This window comes from Pongo abelii, chromosome 8 (assembly GCF_028885655.2).
Source record: "Pongo abelii isolate AG06213 chromosome 8, NHGRI_mPonAbe1-v2.0_pri, whole genome shotgun sequence".
Taxonomy (NCBI): Eukaryota; Metazoa; Chordata; class Mammalia; order Primates; family Hominidae; genus Pongo; species Pongo abelii.
Genome location: NC_071993.2, coordinates 103,010,228 through 103,032,123, shown reverse-complemented (window position 1 = coordinate 103,032,123; position 21,896 = coordinate 103,010,228). Strand labels below are relative to the sequence as shown.

General features: G+C 40.0%; 1 protein-coding gene and 1 long non-coding RNA gene across 4 annotated transcripts in view; one reads left to right on the top strand and one right to left on the bottom strand.

The window, feature by feature from the left end:
• LOC134762069 (uncharacterized) overlaps positions 1–20,628 on the top strand; it is a 49,779-nt gene extending 29,151 nt beyond the window's left edge. The window contains exon 3 of the long non-coding RNA XR_010141600.1: positions 6,602–20,628. This is a non-coding gene — a long non-coding RNA (uncharacterized LOC134762069). The remainder of the gene's footprint in view (positions 1–6,601) is intronic.
• Positions 1,148–17,780, bottom strand: CCNJ (cyclin J). 3 transcript variants are annotated; one of them, XM_054522685.2, is made up of 5 exons: positions 17,568–17,780; positions 11,576–11,786; positions 5,064–5,363; positions 4,817–4,976; positions 1,148–4,195 (listed from the first exon to the last, which is right to left on the bottom strand). In XM_054522685.2, the coding sequence occupies exons 1-5, from the start codon at positions 17,778–17,780 to the stop codon at positions 3,784–3,786; spliced, it is 1,296 nt and encodes a 431-aa protein (XP_054378660.1). In that variant the 3' UTR covers positions 1,148–3,783. The 3 variants fall into 3 exon arrangements, with proteins under 3 accessions (XP_054378660.1, XP_054378661.1, XP_054378663.1); XM_054522686.2 differs by having other exon boundaries at positions 4,817–4,940; XM_054522688.2 differs by having other exon boundaries at positions 5,064–5,168.
• Positions 20,629–21,896: the final 1,268 nt, after the last annotated feature.

Sequence of the window (21,896 nt, the reverse complement as noted above, 5' to 3'; positions counted from 1 at the left end):
TGAATGTTGAGTGATTCCTAAATTAACACGATATTAAACCGAATTCCAGACTACACCAGCCTGATTTTATTTAGTGGCAGAGTCTAGCTCTGTTGCCCAGGCTGGAGTGCAGTGGTGTGATCTCAGCTCATTGCAGTCTCCACCTCCTGAGTTCAAGTGATTCCTGTGCCTCAGTCTCCTGAGTAGCTGGGACTACAGGTACGTGCCACTACACCCAGCTAGTTTTTGTATTTTTAGTAGAGACAGGGTTTCACCATGTTGCCCAGGCTGGCTTCAAACTCCTGGCCTCAGCCACCCAAAATGCTGGGATTACAACAGGTGTGAGCCACCGTGCGGGCCTCTACTAGCCTAATCGCTTCAAGTGTGCTAGTTGTATTTATCAAACTAGATGTAAGCTGCTTGAGGCTAGGGAGGCTTTTACCATGTGCCTGAGAGGCGGTTGTTGGTTATAAACTTGCCACATGGGGCTCAGATCACCTCAAGGCAAAGCTACCTGGCCTGGTTTGGAATGCTTGTTCTTTTTCTTAAAGTCAGCCCTAAAGAACATGGTATATTAACTCTTGAGGGCTGCTAAACCCTGGCACTGTGCCAGAACAAGTGACGATACGATACTTTTGAGACTAATTTCAAAAATGCTTTTAAAAAAGGCAGTGTAAATTCCTAACCGACTTGTACAAACCTGTTAAATTTTACTTTTCAAAACAAATTCCATCTGCTAAGGTTTGAGTTGAATTAAGTAGCAAATGATATTTATACTCAGGTAAACAGACCATTCTCACTCACTGTAGACCCTATATTCCTTCTCACAGCTTTAACCATTTTCTGTGGCCCTACTTTTGAGATCAAACTTCAAATTTTCTGATGCTTGCATGATTGTTGAATAAATTAGAATCTGTAGTTGCTAATGTACTAACAACTGATTTTAAGCTCAAAAGGCAACAGTGGTGTCCAGTATACTTTTGTGGGCTTTAATGCTCAGTATGGAATACGTAATGAACAGATGTTTTATGCCACTAATGGCTATATTCTACATCTTGATGGCTTTTAGTAAATATAATCATGATTCCAAGTCTGAATTACATGATGAGATGGTTCACTAGAGCTACAAATATACAAGTTTGTATTTAAAACAAAAATACCAAAGCCATTTTACTGAAAACTAGTTTTATTTTAAAATTAAGTGCATAGCACTCATCTAATTCCATTGGTGTAGACTTTAGCACCATACTTGCTATTTGCAATTAATGTCATAACACAGATACATTTTGGTTTGCAGTCTGTACTTGAGTAGTGTTTATTTAGTGGACTTTGGTAAAGCCCTTCATACATATTAATCTCTTCACAGTACACATTTAATGATGGTCCAGTATTCTCAAAAAAAAAAAAAAAAAAAGCCTACTTTAAAGACTAATCAATAAATTAAACAAAACAAAACCCACACAATGCTCCCCCACCCCCCCAAAGCTAGCAGTTGTGAGTTGTATTTATATTGAAACCTAATGTTTTAAAAATAGTTCTGGTTCTCCAACCACCCCATCCCACCCCGGGTATGCAGCAATAGTAATCAATTATTTTATTCTACCCTCCCAAAAGATTATTAATCCAGTGTTCTTTAGCTTTTTAAAATATAAATTGGGAAAGTGTTATTAATAAGCTTTTTTAAAAGGCATATTCTTCTATAACAAGAATGGCATATAAACCAATCAATAAAAGTATTTGACAAGACATTAAATTACCACAGGCACTGGCTGTTGTTTCAAGTTGGGATCTCTATCCCAATATCTTACATTCATAGTATTATTGAGGTAGTTAAAATACTGAAAATTGGACTCCAGGTTGCTGGGTTCTGAATGTGAATGTGAAAGATATATTCTCTTTTGAGCCTACTTTCCCCCAAATAATTCAAGTTTTCTTGAGGTAAGAACTACCAAAATCCAATTAGCAGCCTTCTTTAAAAAGGAAAAGTGATGATACTTTCAGAAAAACAATTTTCATGCTTAAAAACTGCCATGAGTGAGTGTTCTTACCTGAGTGGTTTTTCATTTTATCTACCAGACTAATAAATCCACATCCTGCCCTATGTACTCTAAATATAAAAGTTATTTTCTTTTTAAGGAAAGGATATTTCTCTAAGCATTCATGCTGACAGAAGCTACCCACCCACATTCATCCCCGGGAGCCATCTGGATCAGTCCATCACTGTGTTGAGCCCCTTCCCTTCCTGACAAAGGCCATTGGCTTGATTACTGAGACTCCTGCTGCATACCCACAACATCTTTATAGTAAGTTTGTCTTCAATGCATATTGTGGCAGTCACATATCTGCCATGCAGATTCCCTTCTATTCAAGTGCTATCTTAAAAAAACACAAAAAGACACACCTTACTAATTTTTAAACCAGCTTCCCTCCACCAAATCTTTCTTCTCCCACAGAAAGGAGCACGATGTATACAGTTTATCAGTCATTACAATGACTTTTTAACTTTTTAAGGTTATTCCTCCAAAATGCTTTACCCCCAAACTGCCCTTGCTGTAATGACAATTATTGCTGTTTGCAGTTAATACCGGTACAGTGAAATGTCCCAGGGCAGTTGTAGGGTCAATCCAATGAAAGTAGCTGCTGAAATTTAGTCATCAGTTACCTTTGCCTGCTTAGACTGACTAGAGCTGGATTCAAAGGTTGCTTAAAAAACCTGTCTTCCACATAACAAAGTGCTGCTCTAGCACAACCTGAGAACTACCCTGGCCACAGTCCCTTCCAAAATAAACCTACAGGACTTTATTCTAGCACTGACCTCTTACAGTTATGCCATCCCTTGAAATAACTTTTTAAGAATGTCGATTCTGAGTATAAATCACGGATTGCACGGAGATATGCAAAACCTACATATGTATTATGAATCACAGGAACTACCACTTCATTCTGAGCTATAATATTATGTTCTCATTTGAAAACACACCCTAGCAAGTGTATTTTAACCTATGTTATAAAGGTAGTTCACACTATAACATTCCCAAGGCATGTTGCATTACAGTTAAGTGTTTCCAAGTAGTACAAATTCCCTGAGTTAAATGTATTTTAATTCTAAAAATTTGAGGTTGATCACTTAGGGAAAAAAAGAAAAATTATGACCATGATTTAAAAAATAAGATCTTCTCCACCCTTAATTTTAGTATATAAATCCAGATACCTATACTATTTGTGAGACGAAGTTATATAGAATCATCTAAAAAATTTTTTTTTACTGCACAGATTGGTATAGCGTAACAATTCATGAGTTTAAACTTAGTCAAAAATTCATGTGTAGAACAAAAATAAAAAATTGCAGAATAAAAAAAACCTTTTCAAAAATTAATACTGTAACTTTCCTTCATAAAAGACTGTTTGGCAAGTCCATAGATAAGATAAACATTTAGTCTTTGACTTACAAGCCAACATTAGGCCCAGATACTACCACAGGTCAAATCTCAAAATGGCAAATTGAAGTCTGTCCAAATTTTCTGTTGTACTGAATATTTTTGAAATATTTGGACCATCAGCCAGGACTTGAACATTTTTGTCATACAGGGATTTGTTGTAACAGAATTTGACATACTGTTAATTTGCTTAGTCCTCCCAGGATTCATGGTGCATTAAAAGGGATATTCAGTCTTCCTGGTGCTGGTACCTGAAGAGTTCTGATGTCACTTAGATCCCTTTCCTTTTGAACAGAAGTTTACAAAATGCTTACCCATAGCTTCATGTCACAAAGCAGTCTGGGTCAGTTACCAGCTTCACACATAATCACCTTTCAAAACATGGAGTAATACAAGGGTAATGTTCATTTATCTGATAACTCCGGTTATAAGAAACACTCAGACAGGGCTTAACTTCTACTGGTATTGCCAATGACATCCCAACACCAGTCTGCATGTGCCCAAGGCCCTGAACACTAGTTTGGAAGCCAGCAGGACATGTCTGTAGTGTGTAAGATGAGGTGTGTGTGGTCGATACAATCTGCTGACAGCTTGGTTGTTCTGATGTAGGATGGCGATACTGCAGTGAGGTCTGATGTGTCTGATGGAGATACTGAGGTTGCTGAAAGTGAACTGGCCGTGATGGCTGGGAGGCTGTCTGGAATACACTTAGTTGCGCTGACTGAGGTCCTGCTTGCCCTCTCTGTTTGTTTGCTTCTTTCACATCATTATCATGAGCGCTGAAACATGGAAAGGCAACTATTAAAAATATTATTTGAGAAGAATTTGCAAGAAAATCATGCCCCATCCCCAATTCCTCAACAGCTTCTTCCACCACCTGCCACCACTATCCAGGTAGCAGTCACTGCACCATAATTCCAACAACAGTGAGACCTCGCTTGTGTCCTTCTAAAGCTATTTCCCTTGATGTGAACCTTCCTGGTAGCTTTGAGGATTATTTCCAGTTTGGGAGATGTGTCCATAATAAGCACGTTAAGTGTGGCTGCCACTTTGGTAACATCCTGGTGGCCCCCAAAATTCAAAGATGTTAGGAATGAGGCAAGGCTGGCCTGGACTGATCTCAGAGTTACTGACTTACAGACACACAAAAGCAGCTCCTTTCCTTATCATGTGCCCAGAATTATTCTAGCAATGACACCTTCTAACTGGTTAATGGCCAAAAGGGACTCTCCTTCCCTAGAGTTCTGCTCATACATGGGCTTGCTCATGGCAGCAAGTAACTGCTGCCAAAAGCAAATAACCTAGGAACTCTGTGCCTTTCAGAAGTTGTTTTCAGGGCACCTCATACATGAAGAAAACTGTTAATGAGAAAGTACAAACACAAGAATAAAAAGGCTTACATCAATAGTCGTTCAATACACTGCACTAAGAAATCCCAAGAGTAGGCAGTAAGACGATGTAGTCTTGTAGGCCACGTTGGAGAAAGACGAAGTATAATCCTCGAAGAAGCCACACATGCAGCAGCTACTAAAGAAGGTGCATAATTTAGAAAGGCATAATCTGTGGAGACACCAAAAATGAACTTAAGGAACAGAATACACGAGTCACAAGTGCACAAGTCACTTACTGGTATTCACAACAACCCACCTTGCAACGATACTTCCAGGAAGTAATCTGCATATTTGGCCATGTAGAGTTTAGTCTTTTCCAGGCAAATCATTGGCCAGCCATCATGAAGATCTGTTTCATGTACTGCTTCAGAGAGATAATACTCAATGAAATGGGCGGCTGTTGGAAGGCAGAGGTTCCACTGAAAGGTTTCTAATAATAATAGTTCCATATGTAGCAAATTTTGTTTTGTTAATACTAGATTCATATTAGTCATACAACCCAGGCTGTTGAGCTGCTCCAGCTTAGGCACACTATCTTCTTTTTCTTCAAATTTACCTTATAAGAAAAGGGGATGGGAGGGGAGAGAAAATGTTAGGCAAGTGATCATTATAGGTCTAGTCAGTAAAATGGGATTTGCTGTCTTATTGCCAGGATTTAGATCCAAAGACGTACTTACCTTACACAGATACAATTATGCCAGAACCCTGTTTTCTTTCCCAGTGCCACCATCCCCAACCTTTCCCCAATCTCCTAAAAAAAAAAATGCTTGAAATACATAAACATTTTGATCAGTGTTCTAGTATAGAATGGAAATAGTCATGTACCAGTGAAAAAAATAACTCAATCTCATCAGCTGAATATTTTCAGGAAATTTTTTTTGCAGGTGGGTGGTAGCTGGTAAAATAAATTATTTGATTTGAATAGAAGATAGTTTTGTTTTGTTTTTTTTTTTTGAGACGGAGTCTCGCTCTGTCACCCAGGCTGGAGTGCAGTGGCGCGATCTTGGCTCACTGCAAGCTCCGCCTCCCGGGTTCATGCCATCCTCCTGCCTCAGCCTCCCAAGTAGCTGGGACTACAGGCACCCACCACCGCGCCTGGCTAATTTTTTGTATTTTTAGTAGAGACGGGGTTTCACCATGTTAGCCAGGATGGTCTTGATCTCCTGACCTTGTGATCTGCCCGCCTTGGCCTCCCAAAGTGCTGGGATTACAGGTGTGAGCCACAACGCCCGGCCAAGAGTAGGAGATAGTTTTAACAATTTAATGTCACAGCGTTATCTGAAATAAAAAATAGTTAAGCTCCAATTGTTTCATCTTGGCATCAACATAATCTCAATTCCAGAGAGAGACTGAAGGGAAAAACTGGGTGAACATTTAACACAAGCACTATCATTCCACAAAAAGCCCCATCCCCCACTTCTTCTGAATTCAAAACAAAAATCTAGTCTGTTAAAGAAAAAAGGGGCATGGGGGAGATAGTTTATATCTGCTTTTAAATTCCCTTACTGAAAGCAGAATAGGAGTAAAGACAATATGATGGCTGAACATTATTCAAAGGGATTAATTTCTTTTCTGGAAATACCCATCTATAAGATTTCAACTATGCACAGCTGAAGAATAAGATTCTCTTTCCAGCCCCAGAATGTTTCTATAGATTATGTACCATCTTACACTTTACTTTCCAAACATGCATTTTACTGTCTCTATATATAAAGCCTTCATCTTAGAAAGTATTTCTAGAACTGATGGCTGGAGAACATTTACAAACTATTAAGTACTATTATGATTTTCCAGATGCAGCAACAGAACCAGAGTTGTCATCAAGCCTCTTTGGGTCTTTGTTCCATGGTGGTCCACAGAAGAAAGGAAATATAACTAAAGCTCCTATTATTGTGTTCTATTTTAGATTTAAGGTTTAAAACCATCATATTATGCCTATGCCAGGAGATTCTAAGCTCATGTGTTGTGAAGAATCTAAGCCCAAAGAAGCAGGAGTGATGGCAGAGAGGTGAACTTCCTTAGATCTAAACCACTCTATTGCGGCAGGTAGAAGTTGATCCCAAACTTAAGTAATTCAGACTTGAATCTAGATAGCCCTTCCTAATTAAAATCACATAAAGATCAATTTAACAAGTTTTGCCAATAGCAAATACTTAAAGTTGAAAGCACTAAAGTGGTCTGTATGACATAGTTATCCAGCATATTGCCTGAAAAAAGAAGAGGAAACCAGTGTTCCTAGTATGAAGTGAAATTCTTCAGAAGGAGAATGACCTAGGAATTTAGTTCAGTGTCTCTGGATGAATAATTACAGCCTTCAAGCACCCTGCCATTTGTGTAGCAACAGCAATACTGGCAGAATACTTCAAAGGAATACTGTAGAAATTAATGAGTTTATTTATATTATGCTTAAAGTTCCTTTGAAGAAATTAACACATCATAATTCAAGGAGCAAGAATGTTTCATATTATCTCCTTGAAATCTTCACCATTTGGAAAAAAATTGCATATGACCAATTTCACTGCTCAAAAACCAAGGTAGTGAGGTTGGCTAATCCATTTAAGGTCAGATAAGTTAAATCAAACCAAAAATGGAAGCCAAAAGGAAAATTTATGTTTGAATTCCCAAATTTGCACTTCTAGACCAGAACTGACAGATTTCTGTATTATTAAGCATCTATGGGATGTTTACATTTATAAAATATTTGGCTACTAAAAGTGTGAAAGACTTTGCATACTGATCTTGCAAAGTTAAGAATAATCTGATTCTGAATAAACAACCATACTTGGGGTTTTAATTCAGGGTTCAATTTTTTTGGAACTTTTTCATTATGTATAGTAATAAATATTCAGATACATGAATATTAAAAGATTTCAAAAAGTGTGATGTCAATTGAGTACCTGCATTCCTATCTATAGTTTCTGTTGTGCTGCTATGCGTATGTTCATTTTAAGTTTACTTATCCACATTACTACACAGATCACAAAGATCAGTTTCTTCAATTGAAAGGAAATACCAGAAGCCATGTGATTATATTGATAAAGGCCCCAAATAGGAAATAAGGGCACAGGAAATTCATATCTGCTTCCCAGAAAATAAAGAATTAGAGGCCACAGAAACAAAAACACTGGGTTGTCTTTCCTTTATAGGATATGTTCATATCAGCCATGGAAACCAACACATTTTCAAAGCCAGCAGTGAATAGCAGGTATGTGGTAGAGAAGATTTATATACTGAATAGGGCACGGATCAGATGTCACCGAGTGCTCTGCCAACCCACATTCTATTTTTTTATTACTAAGTAGGGGGAAAAAAAGTCATCCCTAACATACACTAAGAATTATCACAAATTTATAAAATGAATCTAATATAAAAATGGGCAAAGAAAAGAAAAAGGTAATTCATAGAAAAAAATTCTGAGCTCATTAAAAATTGAGATGTAAATTAAACTAACTGTGAGATATAAATTTTCACAGATCAGTAAAAAGCTTTGCTAACCCAGTGTTGGTTGGCAAGGGGAAACAAGCACTTGTTACCAATTGTTACTACTAAAAGCCTCTGTCTTACTTTTCACTTTGTCTTGACTCCAAGATCATTTCTTAGTTATGTAAGATCTTGAGCAAATTATGAGAAATCTTATCTCCAAGATTACTTCCACATGCTCCATAAATGTAATGTTGGTCACAGAAGCCAAGGGAAGCCAGGGCATACATGCGAAAGAGTTGGAATAGGAGAACGTCCCTGGACAAATTAGGGTCCAGTTTGAAATAGGTCAAAACCTTTAGGGTAAAGGAGGCAGGCTAAAGGTAACAGAGCAACTTATGGGGGAATTAGTAATTACCATGCTAATCTTTTAATGTTTCCATTTCCTACATGCTTTTAAACATATTACCCCCACTTGATCCCAGAACAACTTTGTAAGGTATCTTTATTTCCATCTTATAAAGAAATAACCTGAGATTCAAGGGTTGTTGAAATTCATATTGCTGATGAGATTCCAACCCAGGGAATCCATCACTATGGTCATTGCTCCAAAACACTATACATAGCTCTCCAATCAGAGATAATCTGTAGGCCCTTTCTTCTGATAGTGTAGACATAAGCATTTGCTTCTAGAACTTACAAGGTATGCTTCATCTTTGGCCAAACCACCTACAGCTTCCCATTACAATGAACTCCACAAATTTAAAACAGGAATCAGACACTGAAAATAGTTTATCAGTTTATAAGAATCCTAAGCTCTTCTGCTGTAAAGTTACAGACTAGGGTTGGGGGGCAAGGGTAGAGAGACTGCTGCCTGCTAAGGGCCAACCTCTTCAATTCCTGACCCTGGTGTAGAGCTGATAGCTCAAACTCTTTTGAACAACTTGCTACTTGGGAGGAGCAGAAATCCTGAAGAATACCTCACATACATTACTTTCCCTTGAGGGAAGAATTGCTTCTTCCCTCAAGGAAAGGGAAATCAGGCGGCATCAGCAGAAAAAGGAGGGAGGTATCCAGTTCTTTCAGTAATAGGTGATAATTCATATTTGAACCCTAGCAAATACAGATCCTAATGCCTAATTACTGGAAAGAGTCACAAATAACTACATCTTACCACTGATATTAATCCAAATAGTTCAATAAAATAAATTGTTCATGACCTTAAACTAATAGAAATATATAATTTAAAAATAAGAACAATTGAAAACTCCATTCCAACCAACCTAAGATGGTACACAAAGATGACCTTCCCACTTGGCCCACACTACACTTTAAAAATCACAGGCATAGAGCAGGTGGTAGTGTTAAAATGACAGTGATGGCCACACAGTTACTTTCCATTAATGATACCAAGTTTTTAAAATAATCTAACTTGCATGTCTGATTTCCAGTGACACTCTACTGTAAACTGATTCTATAATAAACATTCTGTACAGTAACAAAAGGCCATTTTATTTGTGGACTCACACATCTAAACTGTCAAGTGTGAGCTTTTCCAATCTTATACAAACTATTAAACCCCAAAGGGCTTCACAGCCAGTGATTAAACACATATAGTATTACACACATGATTACTTATGAGCATGAAACTTTAATTAAAGGCTAAATTAAAGGTTAATTATAAATGTACAAGCATTACCTCTCTGGCTCCTGGGTGGGGGTATGAGGGATGAGTGAAGTGTCTGAATTTTAGAGAACAATAGATTAAAGGGGAAATGTAGATATTCAGGAAGTAAATGGTATTCTAAGAATTTTGCTCAACGTACATGGGAATGAGACTGGAAAGGTGGCTGGGTCCAGATGAAAGATTCTAAACACTACATTAAGCAGTTTCCACCTTAACATATAGGCAGTGGGAAGTCATGCTGCAGCTGTGTTTTATTTACATTCAGCCTGGTTCTACAATGGATCTGAAATAACTTACAAAAGGACATTCCAGGGGACAAAATAAGTAGTTGAGGTCATCAGATCAAAGGAAGAATAAAGGTCAGAAAATAAAATCTGAGAAGAGATTAGTACCAGAAATGATACTACACAGGACTACATTTGGTTTTAGATTATAAGCAGCCAAGCATAGAAGTGCTAAAGAACTCTGGTGGCATGGATATAGGGGGAATGTTCCTTATTTCATCCCAGCCATATTTGACCCCAAAACCTCAAGTGAGAGTTAGAGGTGAAGGTTATCAGTATATCTACATACTACTTTAAGATTCTATTATAATGACATGGATAATACAGAAACTACATTACTGATTTAACTTCAATATCAAATACAATCTTTATCCCTCAAGTGAGAGTTAAAAGTGAAGGTTATCAATACATCTACATACTATAAATTCATTGTAATAACATGAATATAGAGAAACTCTATTACTGATTCAACTTCCATATCAAATACAATCTTCCACATTATTAAAAGAAAAAAACACAATTTCAATTCCTTTATGTGCCCTATCTTCAGTGAGAGTACCAATAAGCAATGAAATGAGGTATAGGAAGATGTAAAGAGAAAGAGGGGCCAAAAGGTCCACCAGTATATTCTGTACTAAGTAACAAATATGGTTGTATCAGATTGTATCTTGGAGCCTACTACATAGTTGGTCTAATGCATAAGCAAAAGTTTTCACATTTGTAGTAGTTGCACATTAACTTTTAGTTCATTAAGCCAACTCATTATTTAGTCAGTAGAAAGTATTCTAATATAAGAATATGGTACTTTTAAGACAGTTTCTCAACTTTAGCTCTACTGATGTTTTGGGACAGAGAATTTTGTTATGGGAACTGTCCTGTACACTACTGGATGTTTAGCAGCATCCCAGGCCTCTATGTACTAGATGCTAAAAAAGCATCTCCCACTTTATCACCAGATGTGACAACCAAAACGTCTGTACACGTTGCCAAGTGTTCCCTGTGGGACAAAACTGCTCCTGGTTTAGAACCACTGCTTTAAGACAATGGTTCTCAATTGGAAAGGTAAATCAAAATCACCTTTGGAACTTTTTCGAAAAGTTAAAAAATACCCAGTACCCATTATGTAGATTTTGTCTTAGTAGATCTGGAGTGGCCAAGGATGTACGGCTTAGGCACATGTTTTTAACAGGCTCCAAAGCCATTTTTCAATGCCTGGTTAAGAATTATTACACTGAGAAGCACTTTTAATATAAGCTTCTTGATACTAGTGAACCGGAATGAATGGGATTTGATGATATTTCACTGAGCTCTACATAAATTTATTTTATTATATAAACATCAGAAATTTCCAGTCAGGTAAATCAGATTCATACTTACTTGCTAGAAGCAGGCAGGAAAGCGCAACTAAATGCAGCTGCTGGATAGAGATGTCATAGCGGTCCATAAACAGGTCCAGTAAATAGACAGCAAGATGGCGGGCAGAAGGGCAGAGTGTGAAGCGATTGCTCACAATGGCAATCAAGTCAGCAAAATACCGTCTGAGACTTAATTGAGGGGACTGGCCTTTATAGGAGGGCAACTTCAGCTCCTAAGTCAAAAGGAACAACATTTAGTCTGACCTATCTGTAGACGTATCCCCACAAGGCAATGACTTAACATTGTTTTTCCAATATATTAGTATTACAAGTGCCTAAAACATACTTTTCTTGACTGGAATACAAAAATGAAAAAGTTAAGTGGAGGGATAATGAATGACATTTAAAACCAAATTTTTCTCCTTACTCTTAACCACTTCTGATGTGAACAATTATAGATGTTCTTGTTTCTTGCTTTCTAGAATGGATACATCCTACAAAGATTTTTAATAAGAGAATCCTGTTTTCCCTACCAGGTGTTTTCAGAACAACATCCCTGACAAAAAAACCAACCACATACCACACACATGCCCCTACACCTATCCAAGATGCTCAGAACTTTTGGTTAGAAGGTAATAGATAAGTGGATATGCTGCATACAGTATTATACTTGCAACAGTGTAGAAACCAGTACCTTTCCTCTAGTATCTTCTAATTTTGTTTCCCTTTTAACAGTTTTATGATCTGCCCTTTCCCATCATCCTCTCATACACCTAAAATCACTGTTCAATCTCAGGACTATATTATATCAACTTGTTTTTTAAAAACTGGAAAAATTCTATACTATTAAAATATTTCCAGAGCATAGAGAAAGATGGAAAGCTTCCAAATTCACTTTATAAGATCAGCATAATACTGATACTAAACCCAACAGGTATCACAATAGAAGAAATAATAGGGATATGATACCAAAAGCAGAACTTCCCCTGCCCTGCAAAAAAAAAAAAAAGAAAAGAGAAATGGGACTTTAACAAAATTAAAAACTTTTGTTTAACAAAGGATGCTATCAACACAGTAAAAGGGCAACCCACAGAATGGATGAAAATATTTATAATCATATCTGATAAGGGGTAAATATCTAGATTATATAAGTAACTTATACAACTGGATAACAACAAAAAAACCTGATTATAAAAATGGGCAAAGGATTTGAATAGACATTTCTCCAAAGAAGATACACACAAATGCCCAACAAATGTCATAAAACATGAAAAAGATGTTTGTTCAGCATCATTAATTATTAGGAAATGCAAATCAAAACCACTAACAGCACTTCACACCTAGTTGGATTGCTATTATCAAAAAACAAAACAAAACAAAACCAGAAAATCACAAGTGTTAGCTTGAATGTGGAGAAATTGAATCCTTGTACATTACTGGTGGGAATGTAAAATAATGTAGTTGTTACAGATAACAGTATGGCAATCCCTCAATAAATTAAACAGAGTTACCATATGATCCAGCAATTCCACGTTTAGGTACATACTCAAAAGAACTGAAAGCAGGGACTTGAAGAGAGATTTGTACACACGTATTCAAAACAGGATTACTCACAATAACCAAAAGGTGGAAACAATGCAAATGCTCACCAGCAGATGAATGGATAAACAAAATGTGGTATATACATGGAATATTATTCAGCCTTAGAAAATTCTGATAATATGCTACATGGATGAACCTTGGAGACAGTATGCTAAATGAAAGTCACGAAAGAACATTTATTGTATGATTCCACTTAATGAGTTACCTAGTACAGGGACAGAAAGTAGAATAGTGGTTATCAGAAGCTAGAGGGTGGGAAATTGGGGAGTAATCGTTCAATGGGTATGGAGTTTCAGTTTGGGAAGATGAAAAAGTTGTAAAGATAGATAGTGGTGACAACAATGCAAATGTACCTAATGTCACTGAACTGTACAGTTAAAAATGGTTAGAATGGTAAGTTTTATGTTATGACAGCTGCTGGTAAGGTTGTGGAGAAAAAGGAACGCTTTTACACTGTTGGTGGGAGTGTAAATTAGTTCAACCATTGTGGAAGACAGTGTGGTGATTCCTCAAAGACCTAGAGGCAGAAATACCCTTTTACCTAGCAATCTCATTACTGGGTATATAACCAAAGGAATATAAATCATTCTACTATAAAGACACATGCATGTGTATGTTCACTGAAGCACTATTCACAAGAGCAAAGACATGGAATCAACCTAAATGCCCATCAATGATAGACTGGATAAAGAAAATGTGGTACATACAGACCATGGAATACTGTGCAGCCATAAAAAGGAACAAGATCACGTCCTTTGCAGAGATATGGATGGAGCTGGAGGCCATTATCCTTAGCAAACTAATGCAGGAAAAGAAAAGCAAATACCACATGTTCTCACTTATAAGTGGGAGCTAAATGATGAGAACACATGGACACATGTTGGGGGGAACAACACACACTGGGGCCTGTCAGAGGGTGGGGATGGGAGGAGGAAGAGGATCAGGAAGAATAGCTAGTGGATGCTGGGATTAATACCTAGGTGATGGGATGATCTGTGCAGTAAGCCACCACGGCAAACGTTTACCTATGTAACAAACCTGCACATCCTGCACACGTACCCCTGAACTTAAAAGTTGGGGAGAAAAGTTTTATGTTGATACATTTTACAATAAACAAAAAAGGGAAGTTATATATTCACCTAACTTAATATTACCTAAGGTAAATGGAGAAAATAGTCAATGTAATTGAGTAGTGTAGCCAAAGAATACATCAATTGTTGTTGTTTTTTGAGACAGGGTCTCCTTCTGTAGCCCAGGCTGGAGTAGTACAGTGGTGCCATCTTGGCTCACTGCACCCTCCACCTCCCAGGCTCAAGCAATCCAACCACCTCAACCTCTGGGGTAGCTGGGACTACAGGTGCTCACTGCCACGCCCAGTTAGTTTCTGTACAACAGGGTCTCGCTATGTTGCCCAGGCTGGTCTCGAGCTCATGGACTCAAGTGATCCACCTGCTTCAGCCTCCCAAAGTGTTGAGATTACAGGTGTCAGCCACCATGCCTCGCCAAAAAAAATTTTTTTTTCCATATAAAGGGAAGATGCCGATTTCTCATGTAGTTCCTAGGATTTTTCTTTTCTCCTTAACTGTTTTCTTTGGATCTTTAAAATGGTGTAAGTGAGTTGCAACTTTACCTTTGCTGCCATCATGTGACATTTATTGAGCATCTCCCATGTAGCAGACACTATACTAACCCAGGCATAAAAGCTGGAAAAACAGTCTCAAGCCTATCTCTACCAGGTGAATCAAATATAGAGATTATCACACAATATAGTCATCACAGGTTATTATGGCAACACCTAGGAAGAAAATCTAACTTAGCTCAGGGATTAGGGAGTTGGGGAAAAAAGGCAAAACCAGAGCAGGTTTTCCCAAAAAGTGGCCTGAACATGGTCTTAAAGACTCCCTGGGAAGCACCTGGAAAACACTGATGGACTTCACTTTCTTAATGTTTCTCACAAAGCTAGAATTGTTCCCATTTGTCATTAAGGCTCCTAAAAACACTTTCCCAAACAGCCTATGACACTAACTATACACAGCAAAATAATGAGAAGAAAGGAGACAAAAGGGTATAAGGTGACAGCTGCTTTGTAGGGGTTTTTTGAGGGAGTGGATAGTTGGCATGATTTCCATTCATTGTCATTTTCACTCTTCCCTAGTAAACACAATGCTAGTCACACCAAATATTTCTCCACAAACCAGGGCCTAAACATAGAATACCTTCCGCAGTATCTCAATGGCAACTGCCCAAAGGAAGACCTAAATGTGGATGCTCTAAATTATAGATAAGGTTAGACTATGAAGGCAAGGATCATGTCTCATTCACTGTTATTGCCCTAACACCTGGCATGATATCATGTATGTCATAAATAATCAACATGTTGAAGAAAAACAGATGACTACCAGACTGAATCACCAATTAATAGCCTGGAATTACCACGTCTTTTCTAGGAGAAAAGGCCATTTTAAGTTTCCTTCAGTGTATTACAAACAGTGGTCTCTCCAGTCCATGAGTTTAAGTTTTACAGATTAATGTAAATTCTTTTATAAAGTGTTGCCAGTAAGAACCATGGTTTGCATAATGCTTAAACATAAAGATAACCCAGGGCAGTAGGCCATAGGTGGCCCAATAAAACTTTCAGTGGCATTCCTTCACACCCTGTGCTACCTTGTCCTCTGATAGTTCATAAGCAACTTGAGTGAGTATAAGGTTGGGTCTTATGCCTTGGATGCTCCAGAAACTAATCCACAAAAGCCTTCAACAAATCTAAATCTAAGAGAAAAAACAAACAAAAAAACAAAGAACCCATGTCCAACCTCAATTGACAAAATTAATTCAGATAATCACTCACGAATTAAAATGATCTACACATAAAATGATTGAAAACTATGGAAATCACCAAGAAAAACCTTTTAAGTTTCATGCCAATTAAAAAATGTACTCTTGGCTGGGCGCAGTGGCTCATGCCTGTAATCCCAGCACTTTAGGAGGCCGAGGCAGGTGGATCACCTGAAGTCAGGTGAAACTCCAACTCAAAAAAAAAGTACTGTTAATATCAACTAATTAATTTCACTACATACCAGAGGGATAAAAAGGCTGACACTGAAACTACTTTTCAAAATATGTGCAACTATATTAATTTTTTTAAAAAAGAAAACATTTCACATTGAAAGATGACATCTGCCAAAGAAAAAGATCAAAAGTGTATCTGGACAATTTTCCAAGAACCTGCAACTCTTTCCTAACTAACACTCTAGAGATCCCATTAGTTAGAATTTTTATGTGGTACAAACCATCTCCTAGGGGGCTGAACTGTATTTTAGTGAATCTAAGAGACTGAATGTCAGAATTAGTAGCATTTAGAAATCTCAGGCCTAGAAAAGGGTAACAATTTAAGTCAGAATTAGGTTTTCCAATCTACTTGACCTGGTCAGAAACTCAAGATAAAAGTTCATTATCATTCCAGGATCTCAACCCCAAGAGTCAGAATCCTTTTTATTGAAACAGTCAGCTGTTTTGCTTCTTTCTCAATTTTCTACATTTAACAAATGGCTTTCTTTATCCAAGGTGAAACTGAGTTAATCTAGAGATCATTTTGGATCTGGTCTCTCTTTTGGTTATCGAAGAGGCAGAAATGTCTCATTAATCTGCCTTGCCACATGCAGAGTAAAATCGTTACTTAATAGCAACAATACACAGACTTTGCTTTGTGTTGGAAAAGTATTTTTTTCCAATATCTATTAATTTTACTTTCTGCCTTTGATATCAGCAGGAAGGGGCAGCCAACTCCCTCCACTTTAGGGCTTTTGAACAGCCCAAATCCTGAGAGGTAAGTGATAAGAAGTTATCACTTGGTGTTTACTATATACCAAGAGCAGTTTCTAAGCACATGTACAGTACTAACTTAAGTTTCACAATCGCCCAGAATCATAAGGCACACTTCTTATTATTCCTCATTTTACAGATGAGGAAATCAAGAAATAGAAATTTCATTTGTCCCAAGTCTCACAGCAAGTTAGTGGAAAGGCTGTGAGGAATTTATGTACAAAAGCGACTTAAACTGGCTGCATGCAACGGCAACTCTCGAACAAAGAGGGCTGTTCGGCCCAACAAAAATTCAGTGTATATATCTTTTAAAATACAAGATCAAATTCATGATCCACCTGGAAATCAGAACACCCCTTTCCACCTTCCCTGGCCCAACTACCATCTCCCTCCTCATTCAAGTTGCAGGTTCTTTTGATACATCCCAGAGAAGGAGCCAAGAAGTTAATTAACCTTGAGCAAATGAGCAAACTCGCCTTTTCTGGCCCGGAAGATAGTGAGTAAAGAACCTGACTAGACCTTCTAGAGAGCCGAGATTCAGAACAACTGGCGCGAGACACAGAAGAAGGCAGGCCGGGCCTCGGAGTTACCTTGTAGCGAAGCGCTTGGTGAATGTCGGCGGCCAGCTGTCCTCGCCACCACTGCCCCTCCAGCTCCATGGGACCCGGCGGCGCGCCCAGCCCGACGCGGCAACTTGAGTCTGTAAGACACACCCCAGGCGCGGTCACTGCCGGCTCCCCCGCGACCCTCTGCGCCCCCTCCCCGGGGGGTGTGACCTCACGCCACCCGGTGTGGCTGCTCATCTTCACTTGACTCTTCCTCAACCCAGCCCGACCCGAGTCGTTTCCCCCAACGCCACACGCGAAGCCGGGTCTGCCCCCGCAGGAAGAGCCGAAGGACTCTGAGACTCCCTGCCCGACTGTGTGTCGGGCAAAAGGGGATCCACTCGGGCCCTGAGTTGCTAAAGCGCGGAGCCAGGTGCGAGCTCGGGAAGAGCTGGAGGAGGCCCGGCTGGGGCTCCCTGCGTCCGGGGCTGGAGCTCTCCCGCCCTCCCTGAGGAGCGGGGAGAGGTGACACAGTCATAGCCCCGCTGAGGGGAAACCCTCCCATGGCAAAGCCCAGGGGTGAGCGTCTGCCTGGCCGGGGGTCTCCGCGTAGCCGTCGGGAGCCTGCTCCTCTCCGGGAGCCCCGAGAAACGCACGTTCCGCGCGGTCTCAGAAAGGGGAACAAAAGGCCGGGCCAGCCAGGCTCTGCGCCTCACCCCAGGAGGGTCCGCTGCCCCGCGCCTACCCCAGGCCTGCCGGGCCGCCCGGCCCCAAGCTGGCTCCCTTACCCGGAACCGCGGCCCTCACAGCCCCAGCCCCGCCGGCGTGCGGCGGACGCCGGCCCCGCTCATGCTGCGGACAGTCGGCCGCTAAGCGCCGGCCTCAGCTAGGGCCCAGCGCCTGGACGCTCGCGCCGCCCATTGTTAAAGGACCGGCAGGCGGCTCCGCATACAAAGCCAGCGCGGGGGCACTTGAGGCCCCGCCGCTGCCAATCTCGTCTCGCGATACAGCGGGGTCGCCCCGAGCCGTCCAATCGGCGGCCGGGCCGGGCCCAGGTGCAGCGCCAGGCGGCGGCGCGGCGGCTCCCGCCTGGGCAGGGTCAGCATCCCGGACGGCACGGCGTGGCCTGGCCTGGCGCTTCGGTTGCCAGGGCGCTCAAGAGCCACCTACTGCGAAGCCGGCCTGATCGCGGGCTGGGGTCTGCAGAGAGCGCCGGAGAAGTTGTAACGTGGATCACTGCAGTGACCAATCCAGTTAGGCCACTCACCTGCTGAGAACCTTCGATGGCTCCTCGATGCCCGCGGAGCAAAGTTCCGACGCCTCAGTTTGGCGTTTAAAAGTCTTCACAGCATGGATTCGGTTTGGCTTACTTCACGTTGCACCAGCCCCTTCCATCCCAGGGGCTGCTCCGTGGATCATCAGGCCCTCCAAATGTGCTTTAGCTGTTTCTGCAGCCCCTGAAGCGTTTTTTTTTTTCCCCTGTGAAATTATGCTCTCTTTTTAAATTCCACCTCAAACTCCACCTTTCTTCTAGAAATCTAATTAATCTCTTCCCCCTCCTTATTTTCGTTGCTGTAGGGATTCCCAAGAGCTTTGAATGAAGACATTTAAGATTACTTCTAGTAACCTTGCTTGTCACACCCATGGTGGATGTAATTAACCATCTGTGCTGTAAATCAGGAAACTGCAAAACTGTGAGAACACTCTGACGTCAATTGAGGTGATATGGGGGCTGAAATGTGATTAGAGGAAACCTAATCAATTGTATTTTAACCTCTTTGGTGGATTATCACAAAAGAGGTGGATGGTAACCCTAGGACAGTGAGACTGCCCACTTTTCTGAGACTGTAGATCAATCTCTTAATAGTAAAACGTAAATATTTTTAAAACTTCACCCCTTTTACTTTGAATCCGTTGTCCAAAAAGATACATGATGATGAAGAACTACTACAAAGTGATAAATACATGTTATGTGATTCTGGGTGCCATCTTCATCCATTTGAAGATCAGCAGCAGACATGTATATGAGCTGTACCCTATCCATAGACGATGCTTATACCCAGGAGAGCAGGCCCGCAGGAAACACAGGCAAGAAAAGGGAAACTCAGAAGCTGAAGTTGGCAGATCCCAGCCTAACCCGACATAGTCCAGGGAGAAGGCTGCCCTGGCCTGTCTCTCAGTTGCAGGGTCCTCTAGAGTGAAGGTAGACACATCAGGCTAAAAGCTTCATGCCATTTTTAATGGCATTTATATAGTGTCTACCTCCTTGGGTTCAATTTCATGACTATTAAACAACCTTATAATAACTTGACTTCTAAATGACTTAACTGTCCAGGGCCTATTTAAGAACACTTTTAGAAAAATGGGGCACAGACTATAATCATTAGTATAAGAAGTAGACTGTATTTATGGTTTCTGCTTTGAAAATATTGTTCACTGGGATATATTTGTTCAGAAATCATTATTGTTTTCTGGACTTGCCTTGTGATGAGAAGACTTCAGTGTCCATTTCCTTTTATGGATTGATGTTCATTTTACACATATATTTTGCCATAGTGTGTCTTAGATGTAAATCTGAACTTTGCATTTTAAGGATTTACTTATGATTTATTTAATTCCTTTAGAGCAAGGTGGACACAATTAAGGTATTTACTTAACTCCTAAATAAAGTCTCTGCTGTCATAGAGTTTTTATTCCACTAGGAAGAGCGATACAATGAACAACAACAAAAAAACATATCACATGGTGACAAACGATGTGAAGAAAAACAGAAAAAAAGGCTAGAAAGTGACCATGGGTGGGCTGGGTGTAGTGGCTCACGCCTGTAATTCCATCACTTTGGGAGGCTGAGGCCAGCAGATTACCTAAGGTCCAGAGTTTGAGAACAGCCTGGCCAACATGGTGAAACCCCGTATCTACTAAAAATACAAAAATTAGCCGGGTGTGGTGGTGGGTGCCTATAATCCCAGCTACTCGGTAGGCTGAGGCAGAAGAATCACTTGAGCCTGGGAGGCGGTGGTTGCAGTGAGCCGAGATTGTGCCACTGTACTTCAGCCTGGGCGACAGAGCCAGACTGTGTCTCAAAAAAAAAAAAAAAAGAAAGAAAGTGACCATGGGTGGACTTTGTTTCATGATAAGGTAAGGCATGCAAAGGCCTGAGGGAAGTGAGAGAGTAGGTACATATCAGGTGGCTGAGTGTTCCAGGCCGAGGGAATTGGTACACGCAAAGACTCTAAAGTGAAGGCATGTTTGGAATGAAAATAGAGGCCACTGTATGTCTGGAGTGAAGAGGAGATAGAAAAGACGTTCTAAGTCAAGGAAGCACTGATCACCAACGGTATGAAAGAAATGGAAGTAAAAAAGGCAGAACATCTATATAAAGGGCAGAATAGGGAAACTGCAGAGTCCATTGTGACTGCAGCATTAAGGCACAGGTAGATTTGACAAGAGATGAGGTGGGACCAGATTCTCTGGAAAGCTTCTGTAACTCACAGAACTTTAGGCAGTGGAAAACCACTGATTTTTAATTGTTTAAGTTTTTTAAATGAATGCATGAAAAGGGTAGAAGATTTCAAGCCACAGAAGACTGTTTCTTTCCCTCCCCTGGTCCCAGTTTTTCCCAGAGGCGACACCATTACTCTTTTCTTTTGTAGCCTTCCAGGGATATCCAGGTACTTATAACCATGCATATGTATATAAACTCCCTTGCCTCATTTTGTGTACAAATGGTAGTATGTTACATGCTCTGTTGTGTACCTAGATTTTGTCATACAGAATATTCCGGCAAACATTCCATAACATGACATCCAGGATTCCTTTTAATGGCAGCATCATATTCTACTGGATGCAAAGGCCTGGGAGCCAAAAGCCCTGGGCTCTGGTTCTCGGTTCTTGATTTGTTGCTATTTGTAGTATTCAACTCATTGCAACTACTCTTCATATCCACCATCTCTCAGTTGGACTTGTACAATAGTCTCTTAACTGGTCTTATTGCAACTACTCCTGTCCTTCTTGAAAATATTCATCACCTAGTAGTTGGAGTGGTCATAAAAAGGTAAATCACATCTGAGCTTGATAGTCAAGAGTTCCTAGATCACATTTCCAAACTGTTTTAGCATGTCGAACAATGTTAAGGATAGTTTTTAAGTCTACTTTATAAAAAATTCGTTCCAGGTATTTGTAATCACAGATATTTGTAATCTGTAATTTATGAAAAATATTCCAAATTTTATAATGCTATATAAGATTCTATTTCTGGAGAAGATGAATGTGATAGTTAATTTTATGTGTCAACTTGATTGGGCCAAGATTGGGTGCCAGATATTTGGTCAAATATTCTGGGTGTGTCTGTGAGAGTGTTTTTGGATGTGATTA